General features: G+C 41.1%; 1 protein-coding gene across 4 annotated transcripts in view; it reads right to left on the reverse strand.

The window, feature by feature from the left end:
• Positions 1 to 20,167, reverse strand: part of clcn2a (chloride channel, voltage-sensitive 2a) — a 123,631-nt gene that overhangs the window by 60,338 nt on the left and 43,126 nt on the right. For all 4 annotated transcript variants that reach the window (XM_048246655.1, XM_048246671.1, XM_048246662.1 and 1 more), the window contains one exon: positions 372 to 525. In XM_048246655.1, the coding sequence (XP_048102612.1) occupies positions 372 to 525 (154 nt within the window). The remainder of the gene's footprint in view (positions 1 to 371; positions 526 to 20,167) is intronic.

Here is a 20,167-nt window from a genome sequence, read left to right on the forward strand (position 1 = left end):
AAAAGATTTGAGATGAACCGATGTTTCAGATCAGGCACCTTCTTCACAAAGTAAGATGCTTGAGGGGAAATATTAGCAAGCCATTTACGTGGCAAGGATGTTTTCACTTCCGACGGGGACAACCCAACGCTCCCTGCCACCAATGAGATAAACTATGCTTTTCGGCAGTCTCCCTATCTCTAACTCCCTCACATATCCTTCTGTGTTAACTATGCCTTTTACACTGTCTTTAAAAAAAGGGTGTTACTATTTTTCAAGCAATATTACACAATGCTACACCCCTGCCCCTTTTCCCATTCCCTCTATCCATTACTCTTTCTTCTTCTTTCGCCTGCCTGCGTTCTTGAGGCTCGGCCTTCTATACTGCTCACCATGGCACTTGGTGCACGCGTCCTTCTCGTCCTCGAGCGGCTCCGGGGTCTGTCCACGCACGCTGGCCGAGCGACGCAGACCCGAGTCCTCCCGCAGGCGAGCCGCCTCCTCTTTAGCATAGGCGCCCAGCTCCTGGGTATATCTCCCATACATCTGAGAGGGAAAGAGAAGAGGTGGGCATGAATAAATCACACGTGGGTCTGCTCTTTTCTTCCCTTTCTTTGTGAGTGAGTGGAGAGTGACTGGAATGATAAGACCACCATGTTATACTTGCTGCAGTGATGGTGTCAGTGTCAGCACAGCAATATACCCACAGTGGAGTTCCTTGAAAAACAATAAAAAATACAATGGCGAAAATATAAATATTTCCTGGACCATTTCCCATCAGTGAGATACATAATTAAACTGCCCGATGAGGGAATGGACTTGTATATTTGTGTGTGCGTGTGTGTGTTTTGTGTTTGTGTGTGTGTGTATGTGTGTAAGTCTTGTTGTAAACCTTGAATGTGCACCTTGTTGCACACTGGCAAAATCCTGAGGTCAATTTCTGCAGTGTCAGTGTTGGGTGAAGTGGAACTGACACAACAAAGGCGATCAGACACAGCTGACCACCCTCAGAGCAACAATACCAAATATGAAGGTTCATCTACCCAAAGGAAAGGACAATCCATTTAATCACTCAACAGGTGTTGTTATGTTACTACTGATGGATATTTGTGCATTAGCATGCAAGAGTATGCTCAACAGATGTTGTGATGAACAAACCAAACTACTGCGTATTAAAGGCATTTTGATTGGTAATGATAAGTGACAAAATTAGCATAGCAAGTGGATTTACATTTTTGAGCTGATATGAATGAATTAGCTGAAAGCATTTTTAGGATCACAGACAAGATTACACATACCACTTTACTAGCTCTTGTCATGCATACCATGAAACTACATGCACCACACCCCTCAGCCAGGGAGAATTAAAGGAAGGATGTAAACAAGATAATAATCAGGACTGTTGCAGTGGGCCAACTCTTTTCTAGACATAGTTATGATGGAGAGATGTGGCTCGGATACATGGAGCTAGTTAGAAAACTCTGTGCATGGGATGAAGCGGTTAAAGAGTGCAGCATTAATGTATTTGACTAATTCTTATCATGTCTGTATTATATTTGTGTTTTTGTATTGTTTCCTTTTTATTTCTTGGGAAGTTGGTAATAGGGTCACCATGGGTTTGAGTAAGGTGGGGATGTTTATTCTATTTCTGTGATGTAAGGTTTTGTGATGTTTTGAAACCTGTACTATCATTGAATTTCTACCTGTATATTGTTAATAAATAAATGTATCCAAAACTAGCACTTTTGTTTACCACTGCACATGTAGTTTGTTTTGTGATGTTTTAAAACCTGTACTATCCTTGAACTTCTACCTGTATTGTTAACAAAAAAATTATAAAAAAAAAAGAATATAATAATCAGGCAGACATTCATTTTGCCAACCAGGAGTCCCATCCTATTCTATAGATCAGTGGTTCTCAAATGGGGTACGTGAAGGCACTCCAGGGGGTATGTGAACTTTTAAAATATACATACATATATTGATATTTATCAGTTCCAACGTTTAATAAATTAGACACTGATGGCACAGTGCTCTGTTTTAAGTCTTTTTTTCAATGCTTTGCGCTGGTTAGGGGGTACTTGGCTGAAAAAATATTTCACAGTGAGAACCACTAATATATATCATTTCATGTGTGTATGTATTTACTCAACTAGATGTTATATATATATATATATATATATATATATATATATATATTATATCACAGTTTCCGCTAGAAAAAAAATGGTGCCGGAGGTTTCGTTTTCCGGACATTTTGATGACACTTTGCTTAATCACCCCTAATGTTATTTAGTATAATTTGTATTTTAGTATATTTTTTATCTTCTACTGTCCTTATTGCTTAGTTGTGTTTTTTTAGGGCTGTCAAAATAACTGATTAATTTCGATTAATTAATTTGAGAAAAAATAACTGATTAGTGCAATAAAAATTAGTGCAGATTAATCGATTCCGTATGACCTTTGACCCCGAGCTGTTCTAGTCAGTAAAAATTAGACTGTAAAATGAAGGAGAGAGAAGAAAACGTGCTGCCTGGATCATTGATTGGAACATTTACTTTTAAAAAACAGCCTGATGGTGTTGATAAAAAATAAAGTGTTGAAAAGTCCTCTGCAATGTCTGCAGCAAGGAATTTGCATATCACCGGAGTTCATCAACTCTATAGTCGCACATCAATGCAAAGAAATAAGTGCTGACATTGAGGGGAGTGTTAATTTATTTTCATTGTGTCCCCTAGGCTATATCTGTGGCCTGAAATGCCTTGTATGTGAAAAAAAAACTTCTTCCCGAAGCACTTTTGAATTTATTTCCTCAGCATATTAGGTCATATCATAGATTATTATGGCAATTATTTGAACAGTGAAAATAATAATAAAAGAGTCTTTGAACTTTAATGTCACTAATGCTCATTATTCAATGATTCGTTTGAATTTAAAATACTTTCACAGCAAAAATTATATATGCGATTAATTTAGATGAGTATGTAATTAATTAGCTAATTTTTTTTAATCGATTGACAGCCCTAGTTTTTTTATATTATATACTTTTATTACTTTTTCTGCTGTTAGTGAATGTTGTGTGTGATGTCTGTATACTGAGACCTTGAATTTCCCCTTGGGTAAAGTATCTATAAATAAAGTATCTATCTATCTATCTATCTATCTATCTATCTATATGCCGGTCAAATACCCTATTATCGCTTCTTAATTAGTCAAGTTGAGAAAAACTGGAGACAGGCTCTGTAGCTTAAAGAATTACATAATCAGGCAGTATAGAATGCAACATGTTCATTAGCTTAACTTAAACATGCTTAAAAAGATCTAGCCAGTATCTATGTTTTCATTGACAGCAAGAATCCGCTTCGTTCGTTGTTTTAAATGGGCTACGTTGTTTGTTGCTGCCCACGTTATTTATAGATAGATAGATAGATAGATAGATAGATAGATAGATAGATAGATAGATAGATAGATAGATAGAGATACTTTATTGATCCCCAAGGGGAAATTCAAAGGTCTCAGTAGCATACAGACATCACACACAACATGCACTTACAGCAGAAATGGTAAATATAAGTATAAACATATAACCAAACTCCACTGTACAATAGAGACAGTAGAAGATAACAAAAACTAACAAAACTAAATACTAAATATACTATAGAAATTATTATTATTATTTTTTTTAAAAACCCAGTGTGCTTGAGGGTGATCAAGCATGAGACGCTTGCAGTGACAGGGCCAGGACTGGCCTGTAGTTCTGTGTGCATGGTAAGGTGCTCAAGAGAGTGAGTGTCATGGTGAAGGTGCAAAAAGTAGTCCAACTGTAATCCTGTAGTTCTGTGTGCATGGTAAGGTGCTCAAGAGAGTGAGTGTCATGGTGAAGGTGCAAAAAGTAGTCCAACAGTGCAACAGTGCAAGAATAAGGTCTAGAGACCAGCATAAATAATATGGACAAATAGGAGAGTAAAGTATAATGTAGACATAAGATAATATATATAAAACTATGTCAGTGCAAGAACAGGTTATAGAGGTATACGGTTACAGCCATTCAGTATTGTAGCAGAAGCCATTGGTCAAAAAAAAAAAAGAAGCCATTGGTCATGTGTGCTAATATAGCATGAAAAACAGTGTAACAGTAAAACAGTAGTAAAAACATTTGGCTGTGGACATTAGTAAAACAGTAGTAAAGCAGTAGTGGGCAGTCAGTACTCAAACATGGAGAGGGTGGTTCAGTGATTCAACCGTTTCACTTGCGCAGATATGCACACACACGATTGAGCGCTTACACCACTACGCCCTAATGCTATGCCTCTTCATTTGAAAACAAATAAATTAAGAAATATTTCCTATTCTGGAAAATGTTTAGTTTATTTTTCTTTCGGTCTGCTGTTCAATGATAGCCTACCATTTTATTGTGCCGCAAATTATCCGCGGACCAGCAATCTCCGAGGAGGCCCTAACCCTGCAGATCATAGACAGATAAAGCATATGCTTTGGGTACAGAACACAGTTGTATGTCTAGTGTACCATGGGTGTGTACTGTCTACACGGAGAATGACAGTGTCTTGGTGTCCCCCGCAACTCCACTTCCAAACGTCACTGATTCCGACAGATACATGTACGCCCGACACTTCTGCTTTTTATCTGGTGGTGGAGCTGACCGGACATCTGAGGCTTCAGACATTACTAATGTATAATCATCCATCGCGTCTGGCCTCTGAAAAAACTTTTAAGGCTAGTCTCCCTGGGCCTGGCCATGTCTGAACCGTCTCACTCATTTGTTCGTTGTTTAACATGGACGTTTTAAGCGTGCGCTTCCTATTTGAAATGCAGCATACTGTAGGCTATGCCTGTTGTTTAATAAGTTTCAACAACTACATTAAAAACTACACAAAATGTAGGCCTACATTTTAGGCTTATTCTCAAATTCAGATTGCGTTAGGGGGACGGGATTATTAGCCAATTTCAATCGGACAATTTGACCGGAAAGATTTAATTTTGACGGTCTGGTAATTGCCGGACATTGGCCGGAAAAAAAATGAAATGTCCGTCAAAATTAAATCTTTCCAGTCAAATTGTCCGATTGAAATTGGCTAATAATTCCTTATATATATATAACTTTCATTTTCTCTTCTTCCGTCATTCCATCCCATGCCTCTCTCTCTCTCTCTCTCGCCCGCCCCTGTACAAGAACTGAGCCTGCGACGAAGGCTCCCACACAGGCAGGTGCATTCAGTGCTGTGGAGAGACTGAGGGTAGAAGGCAGCACTTTGAAGGTCCACTGTGTATTCTCTCTTTCCTGCTCTCTCTCTTCTGTTTTCTAAGCTTCTCGCTCTCCCTCTATCCATTTCTCTCTCACACTCCATCTCTCTCTCTTTCCACTTTCTCCTCTCTTGCACTGCCTCCTTCTCCTTCAATTATCAGAATCAACTAGGTCTTTCTCACTATAAAATAATTTTACACTTTAAATAATAACTACACACAACTAGTTTTGTTAAAGGAACACGCCACCCAATGTCAGTAGTAAGCCTAATATATGTTCTTACCTTAACTTTCACTTCACTAGTTCGCCCTTCTATATGATTGCTTCAGCTAGACTAGAATGTATGGGAGAAGTGCGAGAAGTGCGGGGATGATTTCGCGAACGTCGGAGCGTGTGACGTATGGAAAAGGAGGTCGGCTTAAATAGGCCTACCCTGCGGCGGCAGTGGGTGAGTTAATTGCTGTCAATCATCCCGAAGGCTCCACCCGAACGTTGTTTATAAAACATCATGAGTTGAGTCATACCTCTCCCGTGTCGGTACGTGCACTCAAACACTCTGGTGCACGGCGCGAATGTGTTAGCATGTTGCTATGCTAGCGGGCTCAGACGTAGCCAGACGTAGAAGTAATCAAAAACATCCACGTTTTCCCGACTTAAATACAGTTGCACGATAAAAATGTCTACGGTCACACAACATGAAACATGGCGATTTTCCAAGCGAATAAACAGGAGAACTACAATGTGTGGCGCAATAGCACTTGGGAGTACTTTGACCTAGCGTAGTAATATTAATTAACACCTAATTGTAGATCCTATCCACCACAGAGTTTAGAATCCATGCTTGATCGACCCCTCAGCCTCCCCCTCCCCTCTGAGCGAGAGCACACACACTAGAGATGCGCTGATGGGCTATTATTTCAACCATAACTGCATAGCAAAACGTATCCATCAGCCATCCATCAGCACCAAAGTGTTTTGACCAATTTTTAAAACCGCACCCGCCCACCATCCGCTGGTTGTTTTAATGAATATGGGTGATGCAGAGCTGCTGACGTGAGGCTAGAAAGCTCTTGCCTGTTCTAGAAAGACTGATCCAATATGCAGCAAATATATTAAAAGGCTAAAGTCCTACATTGGCTATGTTGTAGCCTATCCCCAGAATATCAGCAGCAAACTCAGTCTCTGTCTCGCAAAACAGTCTCCAAATAAAACGCACATCGGCATGGTGCCTATTCTGCCAGCTTGTGCCAATATATCGTCCAAAATGCTTGATTGCATTGCATTCTCCACATTTTTAGCTGAATTTTCATGTACCACATCAGCATTTTTGTTCAGTGAAGTTATGAATCGGGCACACCTTAAGAAAACTATCCTCTAACACGACCAGACAGGCCTTAACCTGGAACCCACAAGGGAAAAGAAAGCCAGGAAGACCAAGAAACAGCTGGAAAAGGACTGTCGAGGCAGAACTCAAGAAAGCAACATCATCTTGGAAGGAAGCAGAGAAGATCGCTCAACACCGAACCACCTGGAGGAAGTTCATGAATGACCTATGCTCCCCAAAGAGCAAAAGGGTTTAAGTCAAGCAATCAGTTATTTTGACACCCCTAGTAAGAACATATATTACTACTGACATTGGGTGGCGTGTTCCTTTAAGCATTTGTAAACTATTATTAAATGGTTTGTTCATCATTTAATACATCATCAAGTATAGCTAATACATTATTTATCATTAGTGAAGCATTTGTACACACAGTTATAAATGGTTTGTTCATAGTAAATAAGCCTATATCTAAAATGTTTATAAATTATTGTTAAATACTTAATCATATGCAATAATATTTTTGTTGATTAATAATGTAATATGTAATATTTCCATTATTAAACAGTTGTTACATACACATGCACTAATGATTAGTTAGAGTGTGGATAGATATTTTATAAACCACTTTTATAACCACTGATATTTTGTGAGCTCATCATTTTCAAATGAGTTATAAAGGTTACATTTGCATTTTAATCATTTAGCAGGTACACATATAAATGAAATTAAAGGGCAAGGCCACAATGGTGAAAGACTGGGCTCGAACCCAGTACTCATTCTACTTGACTTATCAGCTGCCTTTGACACGGTCAATCGCTGCATCCTTCTCTCTAGACTCTCAAACATGGGATTCTCTGGATCTGCTCTCTCCTGGTTTGAATCCTACCTCACAGGACGCTCGTTTAACGTATCATGGCTTGGACAGCTCACCACAGGGAACCCCCAGGGCTCAGTGCTGGGCCCCCTTTTCTTTGCTATCTACACCACCTCTTTGGGAAAGATTATCCGTTTGCATGGCTTCTCATACCACTTCTATGCAGACGACACACAGCTCTATTTGTCCTTTCCACCTGATGACCCCTTGGTCTTGCCACAGATCTCGGATTGCCTCTCAGACATATCTACATGGATGAAGGCAAACCACCTCCAGCTAAACCTCTCAAAAACTAAACTGCTGGTCCTCCCAGCTAAACCTACCATACATCATGACATCAACATCAAAATTGACTCCCTGTCTGTTGCACCTACCAGGGCTGCAAGAAATTTAAGAGTTGTTTTCGACAACCAACTAAACCAACTAACCTTCTCTGATCATGTTGCCTCAGTCGCCCAGTCGTGCCGTTTCGCACTCTATAACGTATAGAAAATCAGGACTTACTTGACTCAAGATGCTACTCAACTCCTGGTACAGGCAATAGTCATCCCATGACTTGACTACTGTAACGCCCTCTTGACAGGTCTCCCAGCCTGCACAGTGAAACCCCTTCAGATGATCCAGAATGCGGCGGCGTGCCTGGTCTACAACAAACCCAAAAGGGCACATGTTACCCCGCTGCTCATCCAGCTACACTGGCTACCTATGGCCGCCCGCATCAAATTCACCAAAAGGGCACGTTACCCAGCTGCTCATCCAGCTACACTGGCTACCTATGGCCGCCCGCATCAAATTCAAGTACCTAACGCTTGCCTACAAAGTAGTCTCCGGTTTTGCTCCCGCCTACTTGAATGCCCTCATACGGGCATATGCTACCTCCCGACCGTTGCGCTCCTCAGATGAACGACGTCTAGCTCTGCCACCGGTACTCGCAGGCCAATCCAAACTGTTTTCATCTGTTGTTCCTCGTTGGTGGAAAGCACTACCAGTTCCTTCTAGAGCAGGGACATCCCTCTCCATCTTAAAAAAATTCCTGAAGACCCAGCTCTTCAGAGAACATCTCTTGTATCACTACTTACAACAAGTCTTGGTGATCCTAGCACTTAACATCTGACTAGAGCTGACACTCGACTGTTTAAAAACAGCACTTACTGATGCACTTATTCTTATTGTACTCTACCTTTTTAAATTGTCCTAGAATTGTTGAAAGAATTGCTTTAAAAAGCCTAAACTGTTTACCATGTTGTCAGTTGCTTTGGTTAAAAATGTGTCAGCTAAATGTAATGTAATGTAATGTAAAGTTCAGTGTTTCCCCAATACATTGACTTATTTGTGGCGGCCCACCACAATATCAATATTGACCACCACACAATGATTTTCCAGGTTGTACTAAATTGTGCCTAAATTTGGTTAGCATCATAACCACGCCGTGCTAATTTGTTAAAAACTGTTGAATTCAAGTTCATTCTGCAAACCAACCACCACAAATGGAATTCAATTCTCTGGGAAACACTGAAGTTGTTAGTCGCCTTGGCTAAAAGTGTGTCAGCCAAATGCAATGTAATGTAAAAATGTTTAATAAATGCTTAATAGTGTATAGTTAGTAGAAGAAAACAGAAACTCTTGCATGTTTGTGGGTGCTTTTAGTTGGGCGTGTAGTGGATAAGGAGCTGGGCTAGCATGCAGTAGCCTGAAAATGTGGGGGTTTCATTCCCCTCTTGTCTGCAAAATCAATGAATGTAAATTTAATTTCATTTGAAAATGTGTTGCAAGGCATAGAAGTCCTCACTTTAAATGAGCTCACAAAATATCATTACCTAACCACTCATGAATTATAATATTAGGAAGTGGTTTATAAAACATATTCACATCCTAACTAATCATTAGTGCATATGTATGTAACAACTGTTAAATAATGGAAATATTACGTCATCAACAAAATGATCATTGTATAATATATTAAAGGAACCATATGTAAGATTGTGGCCAAAACTGGTACTGCAATCACTTTCAAATTACTGTAGAGAGGTGTATCCCCTCTCCCTCCCCCCAGACTCGAGGTTGCCAACCCGGATGCCAAAACACTACTGACTTTGTGATTAGTAGATAGGTGGAAGGTGGCGCATCAGGCCAAAACACAACATGACATGACAAAACACAACATCAACATCAGTTGAGGGCTGCAACTTCACTTTTTAAATGACAATATTCTGGCCGGACTACAGTTGTCAGTGATATGAGTATTTGAAATGAACATGATTTCTTAATGTATAGTGACATATCAGGACCATTTTATGATTAATTGAAATACATTTATTACATATGGTTCCTTTAAGTATTAAAAATGACATATTTTTACATATTTTAGATATAGTCTTATTTACTATGAACACACCATGTATAACTGTGTGTACAAATGCTTTACTGATGAGAAATAATGTATTAGCAATACTTTACAAACGATGAACAAGCCATTTACTAATAGTTTACAAATGCTTAATAAACTAGATGTACCGCATAGCGGTACAAAATATGACCGCCGCTCAGTCCAGTACATCCGTTCCGCGAAAATAAATCACACTTCAATTTGTCTCCATATTTTACTCCATCCCCCACTCTTGAAACTTTTGTGTATGCTTGTTTGGCATGCCTGAGTGTGTGTGTGCGGCTGCACAGAGAGTAGCCTACTGGTGCTGAAAAGGTGAATAGATTGTAGAATAGCCAAAGAAGATGTAATATTGTTATAAAACCTTTAACATCTCTAAACAATTACAAGTAGGGCAGTTCATCACAGTTCATCCATTGCTACTGGATTGATGAAAGGTCACTTACACCTGTAGGCTACATTGTATTTGGGAAAAGCAAAAGCACTTTGCTTTAATAATAATGCATAATGTTATTTATTTATTTATTTATGTATGTATGTATGAACAAAAACATCTCTGTCAGTTCCGTGCAGTTTTCAACAGCTATCAAAAACAAAGGTCATTTTTGGATGGATGGATTTTTTGTGAATGTTTCTTCTTCTACATAAGATTTTAGTCATCTTTAGTTCATGTAATACTTTATTGTTAATGCACAAATTAAGTAACAGTAGTCTGAAACGTTATTGTTAATGCACAAATTAAGTAACAGTAGTCTGAAACGAAATGCTGTTTTACATCTAGTGGTGCAAATAACTGACATGTCCAAATGGGCCTTGATGAAATGCGTCGCTAGACTGTTCATACACATTTTAACGGGCCAAAGTTGAAGAGCTGTTGTCCGTTATTGTTCGTGCAAATATAGGCTGATTCATGTTCCCTTGCATTGTGTAACTGAGGTCCATGGCTAGTCTGGCTTTCACCAGACCAACCTCAATCTTTTAAGAAATCAAAAAATAAATATATGGGTTCACCAAGCCTAGTCCATAGGCACCCGATATCGTTCACGCTCTGGCTATTCTAAATGCAAAAATGCATCAGGGAGTTATGACAAAACTGTAACTAACACACTAGATCCTAATAGAAAGCTGTTAGCTTCCCTAAGCTACAGGTAGGCTTATAAGGTAGGCCTATTTACAACATAAATTGTCAATAGGCTATGCTGGCGACACAAATAAAATCTCCTTTGGAAACCAATGGCTTACGCCTTACAGTATCAAGCGGACTTAAACTGCCATATCGTGGCGAAAAGTTGTAATAAAATTCACACAGCTCCATGAGTCAAGGAAAGCGCGAATGAAGTAGCCACTTCTAAATGGGACCCACTACACAGTAGCTTAAGGTGTGTTGCTAAAGCAGCCATAATGAAATGAAGGTGTCATTGTTTGGATACTTCACACACACGTGCTTTTTAATTTCACAGACTACAACTACCAAGCTGGAATCAAAGCACATCGATTCCCCTCTCACACCCTGCACGCACTTAAAACAAAATAAACAGGTGTCTCAGTCTCACGCATGTATAGGCAAAACTGTATCAGACCGGTGTAACGTTGGTAAATCTTCCATTGCACAGAATGATTTTTGTAGCACATGCAACAAATGACAGTCGAAGATACAATTACAGTGCTGCTATCAATTTGCTTGGTATAACCGCATTTATAGTTTTCTACAAATGCAATCAATCAAATTGGCCTCCATCACTCAACCAACGCTAACGGTAACATTACCTAGGTCCTTATTGATATTATAAGATTAACGTACCTGCAGTAAAAACCAAGCATGTCCGATAAACATCCTCAGATTTATTTCGGCTTCAAGAAGAAATGGGAATTACATTTCATGTGAACATCATCCTATCCTTATTAGACGTTCTCTGCGGTAAACTATAGTCCTTGTAGGAAGCGTCCATTGTTATTCCAACCCACGTTTAACTTCCAACAAAATTACGTCTCACTGCAACGATGCGCCATCTAGTGGACAAACAACTACTTATCGCCAATACTGGAAATGCAGCCATGATGATGATGATGAATATATATTTTGGCTTTCTTTTAATCCTACTGAATTTGTAATTATGTATCGGCCGTTCTAATACCGATAGTATGTGGGTGCCTGTGTGTGTGTGCATGTGTATATGTGTGCACCGCCATCTACAGGCCAATGAGTGTACAGTCACTAAATGTACACATAATCTATTTTTTTTAAGACCCCCCCATGGATGAAATTCTACGAAACTTGGCATACCCCCAGAGACTGCCAGGTCAATCATACAAATAAAATTTGGTGCAGTTCTGAACATCTTAACTGAAGATAGAGGCGATTAAAGCAGAATAATATTGCATTTTCATTTTTTACCAGGGGGGTGCAAATCACAAATGAGTGATTATGGGCCAGATTGATGTGGGCCCTTGAGACCAACATACCCTAAAAGATTCTTCATCCTCGGTGCCACGGTTCAGGTAGTTATTTAGGAAAAACGGTTTTTTTTGCGGTTCGGGGGGCCCAGCACGGGGAGTGGACCCCGGGGACGAAACGAATTTTTTCCGTAAAAGTCTAGTGGGGCTACATACCCACCAAATTTCATGTGTCCCGGTGGTTCGGTGTCCCGGGTATCGTTGACCAAAAATTCAGGAAGTAGATGAAAAAAAAAAAAAAAAAAAAAAAAACTTTGACAATCCCTATATGACCGCTTCGCTAGCGGCGGTCATAATGATGCATTGTGTGAGGTTATTATAGTGTCCATTGATTGGTGGTCATCTGATTCTAGCTTGTCTAAAGTGTTTTTTTTTTTATAATATGCTCTTAGACCTCTTTCTATATCTATGCTTCTCTATATATTTTTCTTTACTCTCTACCTATCCCTCCTAACCTCTCTCTACCTGTCTTGCTCTCAATCTCTACCTTCTCCCTCTCCACTACTCCATCTCTCATTCCCTCTCTCTCTGTCACTGCCACCTCTCTCCTCTGTGTGGTAAACACTGGGGCCTCTAATCTGTGGCCCTGACACTACCGCAGCCCATTGAGATGAGCGTCACGATTTCACCAGACTCCCTCTCTCCGCTCGCCTGAGCAGGTGCAGCTCGCTGCGAAAGCAAAGCAGCAGTCGGCGATACTCTGACTGATCGCCCATCCCTTATCCTCACCGTCTACCCCCATCTCATGTATCTGCCCCACCATCTCAGCCACTCACATCCTCCATTTCACACCTGCATTCAAATGCACTGCCCCCCTCAAGCATCACCGCATCCCCGACACCAGCTTCCCCGACACCAGCTTCCCCCTCTCACAGATGCTCAACGTAATCCCCTCGCTGATGGTGGATTCACAAACTAACAGTTCACAGTCTAACTGTGCTGACAGCGATCATTTTAAAAAGCCTGGCAGGCACCATAAAGGGTCAGTGTAAAACGCACCACATCTCTGCGCTGTCTATTTTTAGCCTCCAACGCTCCAGTTTTCACGCGCAGCCGATATCAATCATCATGCAATCACATTTAGCAATCTGACCGCCTGGATTAGCATGAGTAGGCAACAGCAGGCTCTCTCATAATACAACTTTAATTGCGTCAGACGAGGCTCACCTCCAGCTTAACAAGCCTCTCCCTGCTCCTCAACTGAACATAAATCACCCTCAAAGATTCTGTTTAAGAATTTGAATGATAATGAAAGCCCTAATTGCACCAAGCTGTGCTTGCTCGAAGGGATCGAAAGTTAGTGTGGCTCCCTTTAACAGATCCATCACTGGCGGGCTTAGGGGATCGATAAAAACGAGTCTTTAAATGCACGGCTCCTTCAGCGGCACTTGGCGCTGGAGCAGACCTAACCACCCGAATGAGCAGTGGAGAGCCGAAGAACACTGTGATGCATCAGGGAGGCCGGCAGGATCAGGTCAGGCTGTGGTCTCTCAGACTCTCTCCCTCAGCTGGATGAACGGGACAAGAAGCCAAAACAATGCTGTTGTCCTCAGCGGCAGCACATCGGCCAACAGCACGGCAACAGTGGGAGCCAGTCAGGAACAGGGTCTGAGTGAGGGTACACGCTGGGCATACGAACAGACATCTGCTGCCTGTTCAGTCAGATGCTCACTTAGCACAGATCACACACACACACACACACACACACACTCACCCCACACACAAAAGGGGTGTACACAGATAGAAAGAGACTGACAGAGTGAAAGAGGAGGAGACCAAGACACATGAAGACAGGCAGACACAGAGAGACATAGAAAGACAGACAGGCAGATGACACAGAAGGTGAGAGGAAGGTTGACTGCACAGCAAAGGGGAATTGTGGGATATCAAAATGATGACAGGGGCTGCTGTGGGGTGTTTACCGACCATAAGTGTGCTATGATCACTCAGCGTAGACCCACACAGCTGAGCTCCCCTCGACCTGCACCACTGTGAAAGGGAAGACAGACAGGGAGAGGCAGACATCCAGAGAAAGAGACATATGAACAGATAGAGAACAATACAGCAAATCCCAACAAGAGAAAGGCAGATCAGAGGATTAATGCCTGCTGATTGCAACACCGATTGACAACATCCGGCAGTTAAGTTAATCAAAGTAAGAAAAAAAAAAGTAATGGGAAAGACTAGTTCAGACAAGCTGACTGCTTTGAAGGGTAACTCCGAAGTAAAACAACCTAGGGTATATTTGTGGTTGTTAACACCTTCAAACTTTTGACTGATAGCAAAATGACTAATTGGTGGCATTTTGATTGGTGATACTTCGGTTTGTCTGTAGAAACCCTCATCACACTACCACTGAAGTGTAATTTTTAGCACTGATAGTGGTATAAAATAGTGACGTGGCACCTTGCCCTTTTAGTATCACTGTAAGCCCATTCAGTGATAATGCAAATAAATGGTCTTGCTCAAAACGCCACCAATTAACGTAATTTTACTCTCAATCAAAATTTTGAAATTGTTAACTACCGTAGACCCTAAGTCAGTGTTTCCCACAGAATTGAATTCCATTTGTGGTGGTTGGTTTGCAGAATCAACTTGAATACAACAGTTTTTAACAAATTAGCACAGCATGGTTATGATGCTAACCAGATTTAAGCACAATTTAGTACAACATGGAAAATTATTGTGTGGTGGTCAATGTTGATATTGTGGTGGACCGCCACAAATAAGTTAATGTATGGGAAACACCAAGTTGTTTTTACTCGAGTTACACTGTTGTTGACTGCTGCTAACGGTTCATACAAACCTTAGTCATTGAAACAACACAGGTCTTCCTGTGAATATTAAATTATGGTGAGAATTTCATCCATTCAATAATGAAAGTGACAGGAAATTGGGAAACATCAGTTAACTCATTAGTGTGTGTGTGTGTGTGTGTGTGTGTGTGTGTGTGAGTGAGTGAGTGAGTGAGTGAGTGAGAGAGAGAGGGGGTTGTGTGTGTCAGAGCCAAATCAATAAATATAATGGCTCCATCTGTAGCAGGATAGATTGGATTAACATTTATAAGAGCAGTAGACAGCAAGGCAAAGCAAAGCGGCACTGTCAGCATCCCAGTGGATCCTTCCTTGTCCCCACAAAAAGCATCATCCAAGCTTCTCCAGCTCAGTGGTAAAGAAATTAAAACACATCCAATTACTCTGATAACTGCTCTTCAATTTACCGAGCTGGGTGTGAGGTTGAAGTGAACGACAGCCAAAGAGAGTGGTTTATTTTTGCACTGTCTTCACTATTTCCCTCAGATATATAATGGCTTTCGATCCGTAATGGATGAGGACTATGTCAACTTTGCCCTTAGGTCCTACACTTATACATATGGTGAGTGAGAGAATTTTGGGTTCATTAGGATGACGTATGCCTTTTATGAATAGCAATCTCTAGCAATGTTTATTTAAAGAACTTCAAGCCTGGCAATGAGCTCACAGCAAAATGTAGGTGTTAAGAGTTGTCCAGACTGAAATCAATGATCTAAATGTGTGTAACAGATGTGTCAGTTGGTATATAAGAAGCTATCAATGCATGACCAAAGCGACACCAGCTTACCACCAGGTCAGCCCAAGCTGTTGTCCATCAAGATGAAGAGCACACGGAGCTCCTAAGCCTTCCACAGCCCATAAAGTTCAAAACTAAGAAATCCAAAATGAGACAAGGGAAGCAAGTTCACAACATGAAAGGACTAGGGATGATAGGCAATCCATCAGACCTGTAGTCAAAGGCTTTCCACCAACAATCCTCTACCATTGATCCTTACTCAAGAGTACCCTCCGAAGAGCTGGGTCTTCAGGAGTTTTTTGAAGGTAGAGAGGAACGCGCCTGTTCTGTTAGGAACTGGTAGTGCGTTCCACCAACTGGGAACAACATGATAAAAAGTTGGATTGCCCTTATGAGAGAATCGATAATTGGTCATTAAGAATTTCGTCTTAATAAAACACGGCCACGACTCAAATAATGTACCACTTATACAAAGTGCATCCGACCCTGGTTAATGTCGGTGGTGGGGCATCCTGTTCTCAGTCTCAACCTAGCATCACCTCTGCGTTAGCATGTAGGAGCTGCGATGCATGAGCAGAGAAAATTACCCAAGCGATCTGCAAGTTCATTGAGATGGATATGCTGACCTTAAGTATTGTTGAGGGCAAAGGTTTTCGAGACCTGATACATTTATTGGAACCAGCATATCACAGTCCGTCATGACGTACCATCACCAGACTGGTAGAAACTCACTACGAAGAACGGAAGCAGGAGCTGTTAAAAGAACAGCTGAGAGAGTTGCACAGCTGAGAGAGTTGCTCTAACTGCTGGACCGCATTAACAGCTGAGAGCTTCATCACCATCACTTGCCACTACATCAGTGATGACTGGCAAATAACAAAACTGGCAAAAGCGGACTTGCTCACAGAAAGCCTGTCAGGCCGGCATACAGCTGACCACCTCGCTGAGAAAATGAATGGAGCTGTAGAGCAGTGGGGACTTGAAGACCGAGTTATTGCATGCGTTCCTGACAACGCGGCCAATATTGTTGCTGCCAACAGTCACACCAGAGTGCTCTGGATTTCCATTGCCTGCTTTGCACACACCCTCCAGTTGGCCACGAATGACGGATTTGCACTGTATCTATATCTATATCGTTAGCCACTTTACTGCACTCCACCACTGCAGCAACCAAAGTGCTGCAAAAGAAACAGTAGCAAATGGGCCTTGCAACTCACCGGCAAGGCCCATTGTCGGCACTGGCACTTGTCAGGTGGACAGACATTTTTTTGTCTTTTGGGGTATGTTGAGTGTGATATTTGACAGCAAAAAGGCAGCAATCCCCAGAATCTTTTTTGCTAGTTTCCCCTATGTGTCAGGATACACCATGCAAAATTTGAGGGTTATATGACCATTTATGTAGCTGCAGTACCTTAATATTAACAATTACATCATTCCGCCAAAAGCTTTTCACAAAAAGGGTTTTTTTGGCCCCTGAGACCAAACGGGGCCGAGTTGGGGGTGGTCATTATCAACTTGTGATGGCCCAAGGTATAAGATAATAGGAAATAATAGTGAAAAAAGGTATCAAAAAACATCCTGAGGAGTGGACCTGGCTCCCGGCCTATATTGCATGTGTGAGCAACCTACAAGTTACTAATCTGTCATCACATCAGCCCTGATTCCCAGTGATATTGGGCAACATTTTTTTCTGCAGAACTTTAACCCTTAGAACCCTAAGCTGTTTTTAGGGCATTTTCACTACCTTTATTCATAAGGATTTATTCTGGTCATTGTAAGTGCCACACACACATATTACATATTGTTTTTTTCAGCAGAGTCTAGGCTATCCAGATCTGCCATCATGTCATGTATTAGTACTAGCATTGATTTAATTTTGATTTTTAAAGAATTAAAATATAAAAATCATATTATAAAAATTCTTATATTTTGACCTGTATATGCTCTACATGCATTTCATGTGTGTGTAGGGCAGACTGTCCTGAAACGGGCAATATAATTGCCATGTTGGAGGGATACTCTGGGGCTGAGCAATTTACAGAAATATGTGGTGTGTGATTTACGGAAATAAATGCCGTTTTTTATTTAGCGATGAAAAATGACCATTCTGCGTTCCATATCTGTGACACGAACTGATCTGACCTGACTTGACCCAAGTTTGCCTGTTAGCATGTGTGACTATGGTGTATGCTCTCATGATGATTCTCAACTTTTTACTGCATTGCCATGAACAAAGTAAAGGCAAAAAAAGTGTTTCTTTGTTGAACAAATTGGGATGCAATGTGAGCCTTGAATTGGATGCCATGCAGGAATTTGCTAGGATCTCAAAACCGGATTATGAACATGTTTTGCCATAGAGAAACACATGATGGCGTTGGATTATAAACATGCTTTGCCACAAAAACAGACAAAAACGTGGGGTAAGTCCAGCTATATGCAGTTATTATTTTGCTGTCACTTCGTCTGTTTTATAACACAGAAGGATGCATTTGGTATCAAATGATAGCTCTGTGTCTCCTCTTTCATCTAACATACGTGGCATATATATCCGATCGCGGGTCCCTTGAAAGTAATTACTCCGAGAGTAATGGGTGTGCAGCGTTGGTTTGTGTACATGACGTTAATATTTTGCAGTCACTTCGTCTGTTTTTATAAGCCAGAAAGATCGATATCCATGGTACCAATGGATAGCCCTGTTTATCCTCTTTCATCTGATATGCTTGCCATATCTATGCGATCACGGGTTCGCGAGTAATTCAAACGAGAGTAATGGGTGCGCAGGTGAAGCGAGAGAAGTATAGACTGTAAATATGATGCAATTTGATTTAATTTCATGATTTTTTTTTTTTTTTCATACTTGGTCGTACAGACACGTAGTCTCTTTGGAAAGCCCCACTTCTTCTCTGTCATAAAATAAAGGTTTTATCTCGTTGTGATGAACAGTCGCGGAGCAATGTAATGGCTTCTACATACCTGACGCACCCGACCGGTAGCGCGACAATGTGACGTCAAAATGACGTAGATCTCTCTGGCGCGCCAGGGTTTTGGCCGTGTAGCACACGGTGGCGCACCACTCATTTTTTTTTTTCAGACGAAAGCGACAAAGGCGGAAACAGGAAGATGGACTAGTTCGAGGGCAAGCGAGTTGTAGTGTTTTGTTACAGTCGTGAATTTTTAATAGTTTGCTGGATAAGTTAACAAAGTTACCAGTGAGAGTTGCAACACATGGAATTAAGAGGAAAGAATAGAAACGATTTATTTTCAAACAAAGGATATCTATTAAGGCCTTAACAAAATCTCTTTCCACTTCAGGAAATTACACAAACTCAGCCAGCTGCTAGCTAGCTAGCCAGCTAACTAAACTGTTTAAATTATTAAAATTTCCCTCGGGATGACTAAAGTACCTATCTATATATCCATCTATCTATCTATCTATCTATCTACCTGTGCACACACCTAGGAAACTACATGATAATGATGATGGTAGTTGTGAATAGTAGCAACCAAAGTCTGAAGTACCATCACAGAGGCTAGGTACTGGTGTTTCTTACGGCAGCTTCTTCTGCTGTGTAAGTAGTTAATGTTAGTCTTTTCACAACAGCGACACCTCTGTTCAGGAGAATATTGCAACTAGTGTTGCGACCACCACGCGCGAGTATAAATGGTTACGCCGCTTCTGTGACGTCACATTGTCGCGCTACTGGTCGGGTGCGTCAAGTATGTGGGACGTTTAACAGAGAAGAAAAGGTGTGTTTTTTGATGCACTTTGCGTCAATCGGGTTCTAAGGGTTAATCATCAATAGGCAGTTTATCACGACCATCCCATCAGAACACATTGAGCTGGTTATGTGGTTGTTCAGCAGCACTGCTCAAAATGTTGCCCCATGTCACCATTATACACATATGCACACAAACTCACGCACACACACACACAGAAAGAGACAGAGACTGAAGATTCACATGCACAGGAGGGACAGAAAGAAAGAAAGGGAAGAAAGAAAGAAAGGGAAGAAAGAAAGAAAGGCAGAGCAGGCATTACACACATACCCTGGAATTTCAATATTTTCCCTTTATTACGCAGCCATCCGCGTATGAGTCATGACTCATACAGGTAGCCAGACTTAGCGGCCATCTGCTTCAGCAGGCGCAGCCTTGGCCACCTAAATCTGAGAGGGCTGACCCCGACATCTGCTTCACAGTAGTCCGCATCAACTCTGTCGCATGCATGCAGCCAGTCCACAGGAACGGCAGTTTGGGTTTCTCACCCAAAATACGGGAACATTTCAACATTCGTCTTTCTGTTGCTATCCCTCTGCTGACCGCAAGAATCGAGACTAC

The sequence above is a fragment of the Alosa alosa genome, chromosome 1, assembly GCF_017589495.1.
Source record: "Alosa alosa isolate M-15738 ecotype Scorff River chromosome 1, AALO_Geno_1.1, whole genome shotgun sequence".
Lineage (NCBI taxonomy): Eukaryota > Metazoa > Chordata > Actinopteri > Clupeiformes > Clupeidae > Alosa > Alosa alosa.